The 21,174-nt window shown below is 43.5% G+C and overlaps 1 protein-coding gene across 3 annotated transcripts in view; it reads left to right on the top strand.

The window, feature by feature from the left end:
• Minar1 (membrane integral NOTCH2 associated receptor 1) overlaps positions 1-21,174 on the top strand; it is a 70,603-nt gene that overhangs the window by 43,888 nt on the left and 5,541 nt on the right. For 2 of the 3 annotated variants that reach the window (XM_087563386.1, NM_001377067.1), the window contains 2 exon segments: positions 9,989-12,341; positions 17,425-17,679. In XM_087563386.1, coding sequence (XP_087419512.1) covers positions 10,041-12,341; positions 17,425-17,679 — 2,556 coding nt within the window. In that variant the 5' untranslated portion in view covers positions 9,989-10,040. 3 annotated transcript variants of the gene reach the window in all.

Genomic DNA, 21,174 nt, shown 5'->3' with positions numbered 1-21,174 from the left:
CATTCTCCTCCTATTAAGAGCACCTGGGAACAGTTTTATTTCTTTGTGAACCCATGTTAGTGATTAAGTAAAACATCTTATATTAAAGAAATAATAATAGAATTTAACTATAAAATAATTTATTTTAAATTAAGAACTTTATTTTTAGGTCCAGAGTTCTGTTTATAATACCTGTCTAGAATTTTACTAAGAGGCTAATTTTCTTTTTTTTAGAATCTCTCTCTCCTCCCTCTTCCTCCCTCTTCCTCCCTCTCCCTCCCCCTCCTCTCTCTCTTTCTCTCTCTCTCTCTCTCTCTCTCTCTCTCTCTCTCTCTCTCTCTCTGTGTGTGTGTGTGTGTGTGTGTGTGTAAAAGAGAGGAGAGAGATCATGAATTTGGCATGCATCCTACACTTTTGTGAATTTAAGGTTGTATTTTTCTGGTGAATTTTTTTCATCATTGTGTCGTATTGCTTTTCTGAATTGCACTTTTGTTCAATTTAAAGTCATCTCTTCTGTGTTAATATAATAAAAATACTTATAATGGATTCTTAGCATTCAGCAAGTACTGTTTCAAAAGTAACTCAGCCACATGACATGGGTGCTGTATCATCTACATATGACATGGGTGCTGCATCATCCACATGTTAAAGCTAAGCAGACACACACAGAGAAACCTGTAGATTCTGTGATCGCAGAGCTGGAGGACAGAATCGCTTAGATGAGAACTTGGGCAGCTTTTCCCAGAGTCTGTGATCTTTAAGAAGTGTGTCATTTTACCTGCAGTGAATATAAACCACACTCTGATTTTTTTTGGACCAATATATCTGATTTTCATTATGTTTTCATTATGTGATTTTATTTTTGGATATAGCTTTTATAGGTAGCTGTTTTACTTTTCAAGAATACAATTTGAGAGTCATTGACTTTTACCTGGCAAATTCATACTCTTTACATTTATTGTGTTGTGTACTTAGAAATAATTCTGTCATCTGGTTCAGAAGCCCTACATAAATGTTACATTTTATTTCTGTTCTTTAAATGACCACCTGTAATGTTTTTTAACATTATTTTAACTTACCATCCAGCCTTATTTTACTTCTCTTTCCTACTCTACAGAATATAAGGAAACTCAAAAAAAGTTTAAAAATCTCATCTTACCCTTTTTCATTTTGCTTGTAAGTCATCAAATCATTTTATATTTGTACAATATTACAACATGTTTGTTTCTTTCACCTAAATTCAGTTTCTTCCTGAGGAACGTGAATGAAAAACTCCTGAGTTTCTCTTTAACTCTTCAGTTCCTCAATAATAGTTTATCTTGTAACTATGAACATTTTACTTTCTTTACCATGTTAAGCATTTGATTTCTGCTTATTGCTTTGCATTTTATTCTTGAAATCCAAGGCTTTTAAAATTGAACTTTTTAAGTTAAGGGTTTCCTTCTGTTTCTGGCGTACCTGAGTTTCCATGTGCCTGGTTTAGGCATCTAAGGATAAACACCCTTTGATGGCCTTCTGCACTTAGGCACGTTTTCTTGCTGTGTGTTTTGTTCTGCTTTGGTCGTTTTGCTCTTTGAAGGTTTGTACTGTAAATTCTGGAACATTCCTAGACATTATCATTTTTCTGCTGTTCTCTTTCTTTTTTCTGGAACAGCTATTAGAGACATTTTCTAAAACCTGTCCTTCTATGCGTTTGTCTTTCAGCCCAATATCATATCTTTTATTTTCATTTCCTTAGTCCTGTTTTGGCTATGTTTCCTTAGGTCTTTCAGGTCACTAATTTTCACTTCGCTTAAGTATTATATTATTTAATCTGTTCATGGTTTTTTACGGAATGATTATTTTTCCACAAGTACTCTTTATTTTCCAAATTCTATGTTATGCTATCAGTGTTGTATCTAGACTACCTACTCTATGTGTGTGTGTGTGTATTCATACATTGCGATGTATTTAATTTTAAATTTATCTATATTTTTTAAAATTGTGGTTTCCTTTTGGAAAAATCTTGAGCTTCAAATCCTGCTAGTTACTTTGTGTCTCAAGATTTGTTTTCTTTCGTGTTTAATTTTTAAAATTGTTACTACTATTTTTCCTCTAAGACCATGCCACCTGCAATTGTCCAAGGCAGTTTTACATATTGGCATCAGGGATATGATCAACACACAACAGGCTTTGATTTCTTAGATTAAAATTTTTTGTACCCTGGGGCAACAACTTTAGACCCAAGAGCATTTAAGATGGTGACCTTGTTTTATATTTCTAAGGTACACACACACACACACACACACACACACACACACACACACACACACAAGCATTGCATTGTTAAATACAGAACCTAGGCAGAGGGTGACAAATGCCTTTGTTCCCTATTTTGGCTAACACACCTCAAACTCCACTCCAGATAAAGAACAGTCAGTGCATAGTCCTAGTTCCTGCTGTCTGCCAGATTTCTCTCGCTGCCTTCCCTCTAATAGGACTTTCCCTGCCCTCCAGCTTAAGCACTTCCTTGCCTCCCTCTGTGATCTCCAGCTTTATCTCTGCTTTGGACTTTTAAGCATTTATCTTGCCTTCTTGCAGGTTTAGCATTACATATTAACAACAAAAACTTCCCAGCAACACAAATGCTTTCCAGCATTTCTAGGAACTCAGAATGGGAGCTCTCTCTCTACCACTGTGTTAGGAGTGTTCCTTTCTCTTAGGCCTTAGCTTTATAACATTTTGAATTCTAAACTAAGGGCTTCATGACAAGGCTACGTTTCTCAGGGGCACACACTAGGTAAATAGCACAGCAATTTCCTTCCCAATTCGCTAATACCCTCTTCAGCATATCTGTAAGAAAGAACCTGGGCTTTCCTTCCTTTGATTTGTAATTTAAATTAGGGGTAACACAAAGAAGGCTGCTGCTCCAGATTTTAGATCTCTAGGCTGAAACCCTTCTTTTATAGTCCTGAGTCCATACTTGCATCAAATCACAAGAACAACATAATCTAGAAAGAAAGAAAAAAGCCAGGATTTTCAGGGAACCTGCAGATGGATTTTCTCATGCTGTGCTTCTTTTGAGTGTGTAGTGAGAACATTATGGCTACTTCGTCTTGCCTTTTGAAAGGGAAAGGCTATGGGAATGCCTTACTTTACAGCTGACGTTTGCTAATCCACTTCAAGGCTATGTCTTTCATTCTCATCAGATCTCTGAGCAGTTAGCGACAGAGGGATGATTAAACCGCTAAAGGACTGAGCAGGAATGATGTAGAGAAGCTTATCTTCTGTCCAGAGATCTCACCCAGCACTCCTAGAGACTGCTAGCCACAACTAGAGAGAAGCCTCTCTTCTGCTCTAGTTTGATTAAGATCAGATGTCAGCACGGTGAGCACTTAACATCTCAGGAGGAGAAAGTGCAGACATTCACTTCAGCCTTTGCACACCAGCCCTTATCGCTACTAGCATGTGGCTGGAAAAGTAACAAGACTCCACAGTGAATGGGGGGTGGGGAGCAGAGTCAGGCGTCTGCTTCCTGCCCTTTCCTGAGAGCAGCCATGGGCCAGGAAACAGAAGAACCTGGACTTGCACATCAAGGTTTCTGAAAGGTAGAAAAGAATGTGGGTTCAAGAATGTGGGTGCCAGTCTGAACACCCTATATGTGGTGTGGTTAGCTTCATCCCAGGATTACCTTTACACCAGCTACCTTTGACGGTTTCCTGTAGCCTCCATCCCTGGAGCCAGCATCCTGCCCGTGAAAAGCAACTGTGCTACTGTCCCAGAGTTCTTGAGACTTTGTAACTGGGAGAGAATGCTATTTTATTGCTTATGGTCCTAAAAGCAAGGTGGTTCATAGGAAGGTAACAGCTTCTAATGTCTGGTGAGGACTTTCTTGCTATATCCTCAGCCTGGCCGAAGGAAGAAGACCGTGTATCAGGATGTATGAAGTGTCTTTCAAAGGGAATGTCATCCTAGCCATTAAACACCCCATGACCTATAATCTTTTCTTAAAAGCCTGTCTCTTGGTTGTATCTGAATTTTGAAGGCATCTATTCAAAGCACAGCATACCCTACTTTTCCTGCTCGTCCTTCCCCTTTTCTCATCCTAACCAAACTCTGTTGCCCTGCACCTTCTAGCCACCTTCCCTTGGACTAGAACACTTCTTGACCCTTTCTTTTCAACTCAAAACCCCCATATCTTCAGTCTTCTAGGCCACTGGGGGTGGTACTGTCTCCACAGAACTGTCTTCTCTTTCCCCCTTTGGCTGGATTTCATCTCATCACCGACTGAGATACCTTGCTTAAAATCCCCTGGCCTCTGCTGTTCGCCATTGGCATGTTGTATGAAAGCCAGTAAACGTAGGATACGTGTCAGGAGCTCCAGCTGCCAGATCTGCCCCTACTTCCACATGTGCGTTTGAACAGTCAGGTCATCATCTTGTCCTCAATTTCTATATTCATAAAATGATAATCACTGTAGCCACAACCAGCACTGATCCTAAAGACTGTTTTCATCCTTGAGACCACAGGCTCCAAGAAAAGAGTGGTGTTAGCTTTTCCAGCTGATCCTAGCGCAGTCCTCAATGCTTCTACTACAAATACTTTATAGTCGAGCCATCCTCCAGCCCCAGAAAGAGGGGTGCTGAATGATTGCAGACAAGAGACGTGCATGGAGTCAGCACCAAGTAGAAATGGTGGGGAGCGGGTTGGCCTGGGAGTCCCATGTGTTGAGAACTGAGAGGACATCCCCACTTTCTCCAGGTAGAAACTTCATCCTTGGCTTTCAGAACTTCCCTATGGAATGAGTTTATGATCTTTCTTCCAATTTAATAAGAGTTGAATAATGAGTCTTACAACCAGCTTGTTATTTCCCCTCTGAGGAGATGTGTAAACCAGGCAGAGGCAGTAACTCATGGGACTAATGAAGGTCTCTGGAAATGTGTGATTGAGAATGGAGTTTTCCACAGTGGGGAATCAGAAGGCTTTAAAGAACTCGGGAATGAAAAAAATAGGGAGGCCCAAGTCATGCTCCAGGCAGACTTGTATTGCTCATTTTACAGAATGAGTCAATTTTCAAAGCTGATGCTCCATAGTAGACCAGCCCTATAGAGACCCTTTCCCCTACTTCATCACCTATGGACATCTGCTCCCTTTATACAAGGTTGAATCTGGTGCAGTGTCAGAAGGCTTTGGGTCTCTTATTCATTATTGGACTTCAGACAACTTAGGTATTTTCTCTCGTTAGTATAGTATTTGTCTGCCAGTTCTTCAGTTTCCTTCTCTGTGAACTGAGGCTGTTTCTCTTACCCTGTAGAATCATTAGTGTGGTCAGGGAGGTAGTCTGCCAGTCGCTCCTTATTGAACATCGGCTCGTGATGTCATCCAGAGAGCCTAGAAGTTTACTGTGCAGCATCCCCACCCCTGCTCCCACTCCTCTCTGGGTATGTTGAAGTTTCATAGCGAATCTTACAGCTTCTCTAATGGTTGATCATCCTTTGTGTGTGTGTGCCACCCCTGCGTCCACTTCCCTTTTCTCATCCACAGGCATCTAATGCCAGTTGTGTGTATGATGTGTTCGCACAAGTATGTGCACATGTTGCTTTTGCTTTCTGTTGCCGTGATAAAATAATCACGACCAAAAGCAACTTGGGGAGGACAGAGTTTATTCTGTCTTACAGATTTTTAGTCCAGCATGAAAGGAAGTCAGGGCAGTCATTCAAAGAAGGAACCTGGAGGCAGGCACTGAACCAGAGGTCATGGAGGAGTGCTGTTTACTGTCCTGCTCTCCATGGTTCACTCAGTTTGCTTCTTATAAAACTGGAACCATCTGCCTAGGGGTGACACCACCCACTCACAGTGGGCTGGGCTTTCCCACGTTAATCATTAATTAAGAAAATGCCCCAGAGAATTGGCTAAAGCTAAGCCGAATGGAGGCATTTTCTCAATTAAGGTTCTCTCTTCCCAAATGGCCAGTTGACAAAATCTAACCAGCACAATATGAAGGCATCCGCTGTTGACATTGGGTGAGTTCCCTATTGCTTTCCACTTTATTTTTTGAGACAGGGTCTTGAACTGACCCTTGAACTCATTGACTGCACTAGGCTGGGAAGCCAATGAGCTCCAGGAATCCGTTCATCTCATTCCTCCTAACCCCCAGCACTGGGGACACATATGCATGCTGCTGTGCCTGGCTTTTTTATGTGGGTGCTGGGTGTCCAAACTTGGAGCCTTATGTTGGCCCAGCAAGCACTTTACTACTGAGCCATCTCCTCAACTCTCTAATGTCAGTTTTCATAATAATAAAGAAGGACCCAGGCTTACCCACAGCTTTCATACTTTTATCAGGAGACAATGAGTCTCCGTTTTGTAAATAGGGTTGTTGTTTTTTTTTTTCTTTTTCTTTTTTGCAAATAGATATTTTGGGGATGCATTTAAGCCAAATAAAGCAACAGTGAGAACGAGGAAGGCCTCTCCGGGGAGCCATTTCTTGGGGCTTTCCTGGGAGGTACATAGTGTACACTACTTGGAGCGAGCTCAGCTCCGCAGCCCTGGATTTAGGTCTTACTGTTCTCAGTTGCTGCAGTACTCCGAGTTTCCCAGTGCCTTTCCCTCATCTGTCAGAGAGTAATTGTGAAAGTAAAAGAGGTCTCTTAAGGTGGTTACAGGGATTAAAGTAAAAAAATTGCTGTGAATGCAATTTGTGCCACCAGATCCATAAAATATGGTACGCATTTGCTGCACACTATTCTCTAAATTACATTCATTTGTCCTCTGCTCCGATAGCTACACCCATTTATTTACTTCAAGACCAAGTGTGACAGATTGTCCTCGCCTCCAGCAAGCCAGAACATCCTGACACAGAATGTTTTCATCCGAAGGAAGCAAGGACTGGGGCAGGGCAGAGGCACTGTGTGGGCGAAGTCCATCTCCTGGTGGCTTGTCCCTGGCAGGAACAGAGCCCGTTAAACTTTATTTTCTTTTCTCATGCAAGTAAAGTCTAGCCATGGGTTTCCAGATATTCATGACAGATACCATGCTAAGATTTATACAAACCTATTAAGAGCAGCTGCCCTCAGGACAGAGAAAGTGCCCACGGCCTCCTGTTATTTAAGTATAGTCTGAGGAAATGAATTGCTTTTGTTGAAAATGAGCTGGACCTTCCAGAACATTGTCAATTTAAAAATCAATGGCAATTAGTATGCGTCTAGTGTTTGGGAGACAGAGTTTGGCTGGACTGGAACTCACTTTGTAGACCAGGCTGTCCTGGAACTAGCAGTAATCCTCCTGCTTCTGCCTTGTATGTGTATCACAGGAGGGTAACAAAACTGGCTTCAGTTGGCCCTTTCTACACAGCATGTGCTTACGGAAGTGAACACACAGTGGGCATCATCGCTGTATCTTAAACCTCAGAGGCTGGTGCCTATGTTTATCGATAGTGAGTTTTCTTATAGGGATTTGACTCAATTAGATGTTTTAAAATTTCCTGTTTCAGATTAGTTCATGCTGTGATTCTCTTCCACTTCACCCTCTTCTTCCCCAGTTGGATTGAATGCTATGATGGCGGGCATACACACAGGGAGGCCCCACGTGGTGTGGAGGGCCTACGCCTGCCAGTGAACCCTTGGGAGCGAAGGTTGAAGCTTTCATTCCATGTCTTAGAAAGGCACTGGTGTGGCCTAGGCCTGGTATGGGAAACATGCCTTGTCTAAAATCCACCTATGATCCCTACAGGTTAGCAATCAGGGTGGCCAGTGTAGGGAGAAAAGGAGGGGACAATCTGTACTGATGTATCCACTACAAAAAATGGCAGAACCAACAGAAAACAAACAATATGCTCAACAAAATGACTATGATGAAGGATACCTTGCCCTGCAAGCTGGCTAGGCTGGCCTCCCTGGTCAGCAACTGACATCAGATGCTGAGACACGGGGGTGGGGTGGGGGGGTGGGGGGGTGGGGTGGTGGTGGTGGTGGTGGTGGTGGTGGTGGTGGTGGTGGTGGTGGTGGTGGTAGCTTTTTCCATAGGAGAAGTTTGCAGGCCATTTTTGTTTGGAATTCAAGGGCTAGAGATAAGCTGTGCAGTGGGACTGACTAGGCCTGCAGACAGACTGACAAAGTCCTGCAGACAGACTGACAAGGCCTGCAGATGGACTGCAGCTCTGCAGCTGCACCAGCACAGCTCTCCTCTGCGGGCTTGGCTGGCCAGTGACAATTAGAAATGATAGTGTCCACTATATGGTCTTCATAAGTGCAAGAGAATTATTGTAAATATCCAAATAATATGAAATGCATAAGTAAAATAAGTTCAACACACAACGAGCTTCACTGACCATGAAAACTCCATACATGTAAGAATGCATGTACATTCCTACAGTGCAACGGATATCAGTTTTTTAAAAAAAATCCTGCCAGGACAGGCAACACTAATAAAGCATAAAAAAAGCCAGAGTCAAAAGACTGCACACTATACTATATAATTCCATTTTATTCTCCTTCTGAAATATAGATCAGTAGTTGCCATGGGTAATATGCAAGGGGCATGAAGAAATCATCTAGAGTGATAGTCTACATTGTGGTAGTTGTTTTGCTATATACATCCATCAAGAGCAAGCAATATGAATTTTACTGCATACAAACGATGCCTTAACTTAAAAATTGTACAAAACTTTTACAACAAAAGTATGACACACTACTGAGTAGAGACTATGAAAATAAATCTGCATAAAGTACAGTCTTCATGATTCGAAATTATGTATTCCTAGAAACTAAAATGAAAGAAGATGATGTATACCAAAATGTAAATAGTTGTTAAATTTGGGTTTTAAATACGGATTTCTTTCTGAAACAGTACTCTCTTTAGCTCGATATCTTATCATGCAAATTTTCAGTTTTGCAGCAAAGTTGAAAGAGTGTTATCTTGAATAATTGCGCATCCACATCTGGATCCAACCACTAAACGGTTTACTATATTTGGTTGATCACATATCTATCCATCACCAAGCTGTCTGATTTTTTTGCTTCAAAGTGACTTGCAGGCATCTATACTTTTTGCCCCTAAATACTTTATAATGCAGATCACTGCTGCAAGTTCAATAGTGAGTTTGATTTCTTTCCCTATAAATTTTACATTCAATGAAGAGCACAAATATCAACAGTACGTTGGCTGGTTTTGACAAATATATATGTCTGTGTAGTAACCAATGCCTATTGAAAGATCTGGAACAGTGGGTCTCAACCTTCCTAATGCTACAGCCCTTTAATACAGATCCTCGTGTTGTGGTGACCCCCAACCACAACATTATTTTTATTGCTACTTCATAACTGTAATTTTGTAACCTTTATAAATTATAACATAATATCTGTGTTTTCTTAACCATCTTTTTTTTTTTTTTTTTTGAGCTTGGGACCGAACCCAGGGCTAGCGCTCTACCACTGAGCTAAATCCCCAACCCCATATCTGTGTTTTCTAATGGTCTTAGGCAACCCCTGTGAAAGAATCATTCAATCCCAAAGGGGTTGCTACCCACAAGTTGAGAATCTCTGATCTAGAATGTTCCCCCTTGCTTCCCTCACAAAGTCCCTAACACTGTTCTTATTTTATAAACTACTTTTGCCTTTCTTCATAATTTTTCTTTTCTAAAATCCCTCCAGTAAGCAAATATTATGCAATTACCAAATCATCATCATCATCATCAATAGTTACTGATCTATATTTCAAAATGGTATTAAAATGGAATCATATAGTACAGTATCTTAACTCTGGCTTCTGTCTTAAATTTATTTATGCTGTATGTCCTAGCAGTTTGTTTTTTAAGCTGATACCTTACAGTATAAGAATGTACATTTATGAAATTTTCATGTCGGAAAGGAATTTTTAAGCCACATATCATGAACATTTTAAAGCCCTGAACCATTTTTAGTTATTAAATTGCTTTCCTTGTGTTTCTTTAAATGGTTCAGACCAATCTGGACCCAGAGCTCTGCTGCTGTTTCTAACTGCTTTTCCTCCCTTTCTTTTCTGTTATCATCAGGATAGAACTGACTGATGTTCCAGTGTAGTCAGTGAGCTTGCGAATCTAAACCATGGAGGCCAATCAGGAAGCTTCTCTCTTTTTGGTGAAGATCTTAGAAGAATTGGACAGTAAACAAAATACTGTTTCTTATCAAGACCTGTGCAAGTCACTATGTGCTCAGTTTGATCTGTCTCAGCTTGCAAAACTGAGAAGTGTGCTTTTCTACACAGCATGCCTCGATCCCAACTTTCCAGCCACTTTATTCAAAGACAAGATGAAATGCTCTGTAAATAATCAGCAGTCAAAGAAAATCATGGTGGCGGCAGATATTGTGACAATCTTCAACCTGATCCAGATGAATGGGGGCACTGCCAAGGAGAAGCTGCCCACAAGTTGCCACAAGGTGCGCAAGGAGGAGGCTTCCTTTGAGTCTTGCCGGTCGGACGCCGAGGTGTGCAGCCCCACAGTTTGTGAGCCTCTCAACTGCGAGCTGAGTGAGAGGCCCTTCAGCCGAGGCTATCCCACCAGGCAGTCATCGAAATGCCGGAAGATGGACTGTAAGGAATGCCCACAGTTCGTCCCTGCCTCTGAGCCCAACTTCCTTTTGGGTGTTAGCAAAGAGGTGAAAAATCGGGCAGCCTCTCTGGACAGGCTGCAAGCCCTCTCTCCGTATTCTGTAGCCAGCCCTCAGCCTTGTGAAATGCAGAGGACATATTTCCCTATGAATATTGAGAATGAGTCCATTTCAGATCAGGACTCTCTGCCTATCGGCCAAGGCATCAAAGAGACCTTCATCTCAAGTGAGGAACCATTCATGGTTCAGTCCTGTGTTCAGAAAAGGAACATCTTCAAAGAAGACTTCCACAATCTGATGACTGTGTCTCCCAGTTTGGTTGGTACAACTAACAAAGCAGAGGAGGATCATGGGGAGCCCCGGAGTCAGAAGGAGCTCCACAAGCCACCCTTCTTCAACCATAGCTTTGAGATGCCTTACCACAGCCAGTACCTGAACCCAGTGTATTCCCCCATCCCTGACAAAAGGCGAGCAAAGCATGAAAGCTTAGATGACCTTCAAGCCTCTACCTATTTTGGACCCACTCCAGTGATGGGAACACAAGATACCAGGCGCTGTCCAGGGAGGCCCAGTAAACAGACGCCATGGCCCGCCAAAAGCTGGAGCCTAAACACAGAGGAAGTGCCTGATTTTGAACGCTCCTTTTTCAATAGAAATCCCTCTGAAGAGAAGCTACGCTATCCAAATTCTGGCAACCAGACACCCAACTTCTCAGGCCCAGACAGGCATCCAGTTTATCTGGTGCCAAAGGATCAACAGAAGGTTCTCCCTGCTGGCTACGCAGTGAAACCGAATGGACTCAAATCTAAAGAGATCCCATCCCCTGTTGACCTGGAGAAGCACGAAGCAGTCAAGAAGTTTAAAGACAAAAGCATCAGCTGCACCAGTGGGCAGCACAGCTCAGATACCAGCAGTGTGGGTACCCAGACAGAGCAGCATGTCCTGGACCCCCCAAAATGCAAAGACTTGTGTTCTGCGGGGCAGGCCAAGTACAGCGACAGGCATGCCATGAAGCACTCGGATGATGACTCAGAAATTGTCAGCGACGACATCAGTGACATTTTCCGGTTTCTTGATGACATGAGCATCAGCGGCTCCACGGGAGTGATACAGTCATCCTGCTACAACAGTACCGGCTCCTTGTCTCAGCTTCATAAGTCAGACTGTGATAGTTCACCAGAGCATAACCTTGCCAAAATCACCAATGGGGTCTCCGGGAGCAAGGGAGACAAATGTAACCGGCCTGAAAACGTCCACCATTCCGAGGAAGAGCTGAAGAGCAGCGTGTGCAAACTGGTTCTCAGGATTGGTGAGATCGAGCGAAAGCTGGAATCACTAGCAGGGGTCCGAGAGGAAATTTCCCAGGTCCTTGGAAAACTCAATAAACTGGATCAGAAAATACAGCAGCCAGAGAAAGTGAATGTGCAGATTGACCTGAACTCCTTGACCAGCGAGGCACCTTCTGATGACAGCGCCTCTCCGAGGGTCTTCCATGCACACAGTGGCTCCCATGGACCAAAGCTGGAGAATAGTCCTGACTGGTGCTGCTCCGATGTCAGTGGAAGTAACAGTGAAAGCCTGCGAGTCAAGGCCTTAAAGAAAAGCCTCTTTACCAGGCCATCTTCCAGGTCCCTGACTGAGGAGAACAGTGCCACAGAGTCCAAAATTGCCAGCATCTCGAACTCTCCCAGAGACTGGCGAACCATCACATATACCAACCGGATGAGCCTCAATGAGGAGGAGATAAAAGATGCCGGCCCAGCCAATAACAAAGACTGGCATCGGAAATCAAAGGAGGTAATGAAAATCTAAGTTCTTGTGATTGGTTTCAGCCTCAGACATTCCATGAAAAGCCTTGCCTCTTGCTGGTTTCCCTTCCAGAATTGGCAGCCTCTTCACATTAGAACAGAGAGGGCAACGTGAACGGGCTGTTTGTTCTGCCAAGGTGCCAGTCAGTTGGGTGGAGCTCATGCTGGGATGCTGCCGCCAGTAGACAGTACAGTTGGGATATTGGACAGGTGGTGTGAGAAGGACTTTGCAGGAGGGGGAGTGCATCAAGGCAGGCAAACATCAAGGTTATCTTCGTGTCCTTGCTGAAGTAGTGGGATCTGTACCAGGCAAACATGGGAAGAGGCTTGCTAGTGTCCTTGCTGTTAGGTCTCTGGCATGAATTTTGTTGCATGCATTATGATATTCTTGAAAATATGAGCCCTTTCACTCTAAGATGAGTAGAGTTTAGGGAAACAATTTCATTATTCAGCCATGGAAAAACGAGCAAATGTAAACAATGTCTCCTCTTCTTTAGTTGTCTCTTTCCTATATAACAGTCTCTGCACTTCTCCTGTGTTACTTCTGACCATTTATCAAAGACGTTACTCTACCAGTGCTGGAATCCATGTGTATATGTTCAGACACTTCCTTGTTTTGTCCTGTGGTGGAAGGGACTGTTCCCTTCACTCCAGCTAGGCTCTAGTGACTCCTCTCTGCCAGCGAGATGCAGTTTCAAACAGTAGCTTGTCTTCCTGACACTCTCAGCTTCTATGGTCATTGGACAGGCCATATGCTGCCCTCCCAGGGTCTCTGAGGTCTGGACTCTCAGTGGGAGGGAGGAATAGGATGGGCTTCAAGGATTCTGAGCCAAAGAAGAGGTGTGAGTTTCCCAAGTGCTGTTCAGAAGGACAAACTTGCAAAAATCAGTTTAAATTCAGGGTCCACATGAGAGGAAAGGGAAAGTTGAAAGAGCATTATGTTTTTCTGACCCCAAGGAAGCCCATGGAATCATGGTACTTTTCTTTCCCTATACTGCTTGCCATGAATACCAGGCTCAGGCCAGACTTCTGGAACTCAGGATCTTATATAACATTGAAAAAAATGGCCATTAGAGAACTCACGTGGTTAGGTGATTGTATTACCAAACCCAAGTGAGCCAGCCTGACCTCCAATGCCTCACCAAACCTGCAGGACCTTAAGTAAGACCCACTTAAAATGCCTCACATCAAGGAGCTATTGTGTGAAGTAACCCCGCTAAAATAAAAACTATTTTTATTGTGACTTTTCCTCTTGATATTTGCCACCTCTTGTTGATGATCTTTCTTGGGGTAACCAGCTTTGGTCACTGTCTCAGCTTTGATTCAGTGTCAGAAATTGCTGGAGACCAGGCCCTCAAAATGTCCTGTCACCATGCTCAGCTCTCAAAGTCCTCGGTTCTCAGATGACACATTCTTTTCCTTTGCAGCTAGTGTCTCTTCTTCACTTCACTTGTAGGGGATGGCCAGAACCCAGCAATGTTCCTGGCTAAGGAGCTCCACATGAGCTGTGGCTCACACATTCCCAGTCTAGCTGTCAGCGTCTACGTATTTACCTTGTGTGATTTTTCACGCACCTCTACCTTGTTCGCTATTGGGCATCCTCTAGTCCAGCTTTCACATTCTACCTGGTGCTTGGGGACGTTCCCTCCATGTCCCACCTCATCTCATGGGCTGCTTCTGTGTTTACTTCCCTAAAAGAATTCTCTCTAGGTGTGCAATGACTCTTGCTATGAGTGTTCAATGACTTTTGTTCTCACATCCTCTGCAGATCTCCTTTGCCTCTGCAAGAAGTCTTAAAATTCTCACCCAGACTTTGGAAGCTTTCGGTTAGCTCTGTCTCTGTCTCTGTCTCTGTCTCTCTCTCTCTCTCTGTGTGTGTGTGTGTGTGTGTGTGTGTGTGTGTGTGTGTGTGTGTGTGTGTTTTCATGCATGAAGAGGTCAGTAGCTGAAACTGATTATCTTTGTCTTCTATGTGAGTCCTGGAGATCGAACTCTGATAATCAGGCTCGGTGGCAATTGCCTCTACCCACTGAGCCTGAATTTCACATACTTCTTTCTAACCAAAGTGCTGTATTTTACCTCAAAGCCCACCCTGCCTTGATGAGTCTACTTGTATTTACCCCGAAATGCCATGGCCATTCACTCTGTCACCTACATAGTAAATATTTAAGGAACTGCTACAACCAGGCCTTGTTAGAAGATCAAACACTTCTTTACATCATTTCTACATCAAGATAGTGTGATTTACTTCTTCTGTGCTTAGACTAAAGTGAGAATGGCTGGTGCTGATCTCTGCATTCTCTGGCCTCTGGGTTCTGTGTGTTCCTCAAGGCCTCTGCATTCACACATATCTGGACTCTTCTACAGAGATTGTAGATCTTTGGTCTCTAATATTCGGTTCTCTTTGTTAGATGTACTGAGCAAAACCCTTTACTCGAACATATAGATTCTGTATATACATACTGACTACTATCTTAGAGAGATTTTGTATATACATACTGACTACTATCCTTGACAGATTCTGTATATACATACTGACTACTATCTTAGAGAGATTTTGTATATACATACTGACTACTATCCTTGACAGATTCTGTATATACATACTGACTACTATCTTAGATTCTGTATAAACATACTGACTACTATCTTAGACAGATTATGTATACACATACTGACTACTATCTCAGAGAGATTCTGTATATACATACTGACTAATATATATATATATATATATATATATATATATATCTTAATATATCTTAGAGGATAGACTCATGGGTAGCAGGCATAACCCTGCCCTCAGTGAGATGTTCTTAGGAGTGTGAGAGTCCAAATCCTGGCTCTGTCATTTTCATAGCTGTGCAGGCAGCATCCTAAACTCTCTGACCCAGTCTTCCACATCCACAGTGGGAATAATTTCCATTCTGATGCTTGAAATGTTAATGAGTCAGTGGTATGAGATGTTGCACATCTGGCACCAGGCAGAGTGGCTGTACACACAGTCAGAGTGGCTGTACACACAGTCAGCCCAGTGACCACCACCAAGGTCATCCTCATGAGAATTTCTGCCACCCCTGGCTTTGTGCGTGATCTGCTTACTTTAGGAGCTCTGCAAGGACTGGGAAATGGTACGTGAGCAGAATAAAGAAAACCAGTGGAGCCTTAGAAGTTCCTGGGCCTTGATGGGTTAGAAAATAAGAAGGAAATTCATTTTGTTTGGCTTACCTAAATCTCTGTCTCTTTCCATAGCCTTGATAGCCGAGGTTTCCCCATTGCTTCTGAGCTGGTGCATGAGGTACACTGATATGTGTGCTTCTAGCCAGCATCCAGGGGTGTGATAGGCACACTCACAGCTGCTCACATTTGCTCAAGTGCCCACATGTCAAATGGCTTTCATCACATTTGATTTTCCCTCTTTCTGTTACTTCCGTACAGGATACTTTGCTCCCTTCCTCACATGCTAGAGCCACAACATTGGACAATGGGTTGACCTATTTATTAGTATCATTGTTTTTGAGCCAGAATTAAAACATAAACAAGCTATTCCCCTGCCTCGGAGGAAGTCACAGTCCAGTGGAGGAGACTGGCTGGCAGACAAACAGTTTCAAGTCAGCATGGCAAATTCAGGCTAAAGGGTCTGTCCACGGTCCTCTTAGATCACAGAGATAAATGCCATCCCATTTATGAGGGAGCACTTGCTGGAGGGCCATTTATGTGGAAACCCCATGGCCTACAGAAAAGATCAGAGACCCTGTTCTGGAGGTTTGCTGAGAATAGAGAGGACTGTGATGTGTCTCAAGGCCTGAGGACATGATTGATATCAAGCTGTTTCAGACACTCCTACCTCCACACTGCTGCCCAAGCTTCTCCTTTATCTTAAGTGTTGTACAGACATGTTGAGAGGGCCACCTGCACCAGGGAGTCACTAGATACTCTGCACGTGGGATTTCCAGCTTTGTTTCTTCCTTCCACAGCCGGCTTTCAGCAGTGCTCTTGGGTAATTCCATACAGAATGACCCTTGTCTTTTACTCACTGAGTATAGGTAAAAAAAAAAAAAAAGGGACAGAAAAGAAAGGAGTCAATATGCAGGAGTCAAGTAAAGGGTCCAAAAATAGCTTATTGGGTTTAAAACCTAATTTTAATCAGCTCTGTGTCCTGGGACAAATAATGGAGGCTTTTTTCCTGAGTTCCAATGGCCAACTGCACAATCAGAGTTAATTCTGGTAAGGGTGGTGTAAGGAACAGGTTATAAGGTACTTATTTTTGTTGTGGGAATGTGATTTTATTGATATTATTAAGATCAGAAGTCCTCTTTAGAGAATCCTCAAACAGGCATGTTGCTGTAAAATTAAAAAAGGAGGTTTCTTTTAACCCAACTAGTGTCAGCACCATAGTGCCGCATGGCATCTGTTGGATATTTTCATCTCAGTCAGCAAACCGTCTCACCCGCTAAGCACCATTCCGTATCACACTGCCAACAGCTACTCTCTGAACCACGCAACAATCTCTCTACCCATCTAGTTCCCAAGGCAGGTTGCCACCGTGCCAGACACACAAATCCCAATTCTGGGATGGCACAGTGTGTCCAGCCAGCACACACTCTCTTGAACTCAAATCACCACATGAAAGAACACACAACACAATAACCTCTGATCCAATTGATAAGATATAATTTGCTCATCTAGACATGCAAAACCCTGTACATCCATCCCTTAAGAATAATCATAACAATTTGTAGATGTGCAGAGAGGAATCTTAACATCCGCTGCCATGTACTCTCTCGGCTGCTCCCCCTCCTCACTTCAGTCTCCTCCTCTCTAAAACTTATCTCCTGTCTATCCTTCCTTCTCATCCAATGACAGGCCTCATTCTATCCTGTACCTGCCTTTACTGCATAATGACATTAACCTACACAGACAGTCTTTGATGTGTTCATAAGTAAATTCTTGTTGCTTCATGGGTGTCTACTGGGGCCTCATTGATAAATAGCTGGCTAGCTACTCAAATGCACTAAGAGACCTGATAGCATCTCTGTGGCTTTTCTGGATATCTTTGTGCTCTTCTGCAGGCAGACAGGCAGTATGACATCCCCCCACAGCACCGACTGCCCAAGCAACCCAAAGATGGCTTCCTGGTGGAACAGGTGTTCAGCCCTCATCCCTACCCCTCCTCCCTCAAGGCCCACATGAAGAGCAACCCCCTGTATACAGACATGCGTCTGACCGAGCTAGCTGAGGTGAAGCGGGGCCAGCCTTCTTGGAGCATTGAGGAATATGCTCGGAACACTGGTGACAAAGGCAAGCTGACAGCCCTGGACCTGCAGGTGAGCCTCGCTGTTCCTGGGTGGGAGGAGCCCAGTCATGGGCTATGGATGATGTGTCAATTTGGCCTCTCTCTCAATCTTTAAACTCCCTGGGTTCCTACCATGGATTTCTAAACTTTAATAAACAAGAGAGCAGAGAGGTCTTTTCTGTTGTTGTAGTTGTTATTTTAAACAAGGGGGTTTATACCTTGCCAATTTGTAAGCATTTAACAATGAGGGTACTCGCTTTATGTGTTTGTTGGCCATCTGATTTGCTAATGATCCTTTTAAAACCAAGTGCAAATTCTAGTCTTTGCTCACAAGACCTGAGCCAAACTGTTTAATGAAACACAAGCTGATCTCTCCTTCCACATGTAGCACGTGGGATAAGCATGTTTATGGGAGCCAAGCTATGGACTATGTTTCCATATGGAGCAACCCCAGGTAAGAGCCACCCCTGGAAGTCTGTGAATGCCACTATGGCTAGAGGGCATGCTTTTTTGTTCACCTACCACAGGACTGGGTTTTGGCTGCACTTTTGTTTTGATGGGCAACTCTAAGCGGTCCCACTCACAGCACGTCTGTCTCTCCATCACTACAAAGGAATCACCATGGTGGATTTGACTGTGTGGACAGCAAGGCCATAGCACCAAGGGGATGAGTTATCTCTAGACAGCCCCAGCATCTGAAGTATGGTTGCTGAGAGCTGTCTGGAGGCTCACTAGAGCCAGGTTCCTGTGTCACGGCCTTGCTCCATACAAAGAGGGTATGGGAGGTACAGCATGTGGCAGAGAAAGACACCAGATTTGAACAGCATCAAGGCCTAATCCAAGGCTTCTTAAGAACACTGTGACCTGGAACACTTATGTCACCTGCTTTAGCTTTGGTCCTCTCTCGTGTGAAATGGACATTAGTGATTGACATTAATAGTATCATTGTGAGAACTGAATATAGTATATGTAAAGAAGCTGGCACCAAGTAGGTGTTGAGAGACATGGCTCTCAGGAGTTGGTAGTGGATACTGAAGTCAGTCAATGTCCTTAGTACTTTCCACGTTTATCTCTTGGGTTCAGACACATTTGCCTGTGAGGCAGGCATTACTCTGACCACGTCCAATTTACCAAGCAGGAAATAACGGAAGCAGGAAGCTCAGTGAGTTGGTCCAGGTCAGACATGTCTAAGTCTATGCTAGACCATTGGACAATGTCTCCTGTTCTTTCTTTTCTCTTCCCTCTGTAGTTTTCCCCTTTGCTATTGTTGTGAGTTTGACAGAACTTTAACTTAGACAAAAGGCTTGCAATCATACTTGCATATCTGGGCCCCTAAATGGTAGCAATTCAAGGGACCTCTGGCCCAATCCTGGGAAAGAGGTCTATGGTGGCAGCTGCAGCATTTTAAGCTTCCCCTCACCCAGCCTACTCCATGTATATAATATCTCCATGCATACTACATGCCATTTGTCTCTTTGGGATGCTGTTTCTCCCGTCATCCTCCTGATGACAAGCAGTCTCCCACAAGCAGACCTCTGTGCGACTTTGCTATATGTGGTATCCCTTGAATCGCAACCTGTCAGTTAGAAAACAGTCAGAATTAGAAACGGCTCAACAGATTTTAATAAGCAATATTTCACACTGCTCTGAAGGTGGCTTTGAAAACAGATTTTGAAAGTTTAGACAGAGAGAGAGAGAGACAGAGACAGAGACAGAAAGGATTTTGCATTTACAAGAACATGTAATTTGGGTGTGTGGATGTTTTTAAGTATAAAGATAAAATTAGAAAGAATAAAATAAAAATGGACATTTGGGTTACAGAGCGTTAGGTGACTCTGCTTAGAAATGGAAGGACAGAAACTCCAGCCACATGTTCTGAGGGGATAGAGCACCCGTTGCCTGGTGACACGTCGGTAGTAAGGCAGAGCTGACATGGAACGAGGTGGGACAGCAAGCCATTAGCTTGTTTGTTTGCATTGCTTTGCAGAGATTCAAGTGCTGATCCAGGTTAGCAATGGAACAGCTTTCTTGGGTCCTTTTTGTCCATATGTAAATCCATTGGTGATATCCATGGAGGGGGCAGGCGCTGGTGTAAGCCTAGCTTTCATCATTTGGCAGGCCTAATTAACAACTGAGAATGTGTGTGCTGTCCCTGGGAACCTGGGGATTACCTCTCTTTGCTGTGGTGCCATTACAGCTTGAGCTTAAAATTAGTTTACTTCATGGGCAGACTCTTAACCTCTAAGGAAGCGTAGATAGCTATGAAAAGAGGCTGATTTCCTTCTACCCACGATGGAGAGAATGGAGCACAACGTCTGTTGTTCCCTGTATGTACTGCATCCTTCCTGGGCCAACTTGTGGAAAATTGGGGCAAAGAGCAGTTTGTTTGGCCATAAATGGCCAGATTTTGCCTTTGAGGTTATAAGGCAGGGAAGGCTGCCTGACTAGCCTTCCACCGAAACCTAACCTTCCTGGGCACACCATTCATGTACCAGGTCAGAATTCCAACAAGACAGGACCATCTTCGGATCTGTTCTTCCTTCTTGGTGTTTTATCACTTGGCCGGCCTAATTAACAACTGAGTGTTCGTGTGCTGTCCCTGGGAACCTGTGGATTACCTCTCTATGGTGTGGTGCCATTGCAGCTTGAGGTTTTCTGGCAGGGAAACTGACAGGGAAAACTGAAAGGTTTTCGTGTCATGGAGAGCAAATGGAGCCCAATTGTGTCCATGAAGGACAGAGATCTCAATCTTAATGTCTGTCTTGTCTGTCTGTCTGTCTGCCTGTCTGTCTGTCTGTCTGTTTCTCTCTCCTCCTCCTCCCCTCCCCATCCCTCTCCCTCTCCCCCTCTCTCTTGTATGTGTACATACGTACATATACATGCGCATATGAATTGTGTGTGTGTTTGTGTATATATGCATGTACATATATATGTTTGCTTGTGCTTGCACATGTGTATATTTGGGTACATGGGTATGAAGCTAGCACTAGCTTCTGCCCATTTATCTAGCTTGCAGGACTTATGAACAGTGTCGAAGTCAGCCACTATAAGTTCTAGCCTCTACAGTGTTGTCCAGTCTGGCCAGCCTACCCACAGTAGCACCAGAGTGGCTCCAGATGATCTGTAAATGAATGGGCCTAACTCTTCTGATAGCCTTGTTTTTTGTACATCAAACTTAGCATTTCATACAGTTTCTTACATGTCCTTAAATGTCCTCTTCATTTGAATTACTTAAATGATCTAAAAGTAGAAAAGCCACTTTGAGTTGGAGGCCAGATGGAACTGGCCTGCAGTCCATAGTCTATGGACCCCCTCCATCCTCAAATATATGGTGGTTATCAACAGGAGGGTGATGAAATCTTGAGACTGAATGACAGTGGGTTGTCAGCCCCCTACAGTAAGCAGATGGCATGCCCAAAGAGATGACGGGAAGCTGGTAAAGAGGATCATTCACTGTAAATGTGAGAAGGTTGAGGGCCAACAATAGCCAGTGCGATACCCAGACACTAGCACTGAAGAGAGAGAA

The sequence above is a fragment of the Rattus norvegicus genome, chromosome 8 (assembly GCF_021556685.1).
Source record: "Rattus norvegicus strain SHRSP/BbbUtx chromosome 8, alternate assembly SHRSP_T2T, whole genome shotgun sequence".
NCBI classification, from domain to species: Eukaryota; Metazoa; Chordata; class Mammalia; order Rodentia; family Muridae; genus Rattus; species Rattus norvegicus.
This window is presented reverse-complemented; position numbering and strand designations above follow the sequence as displayed.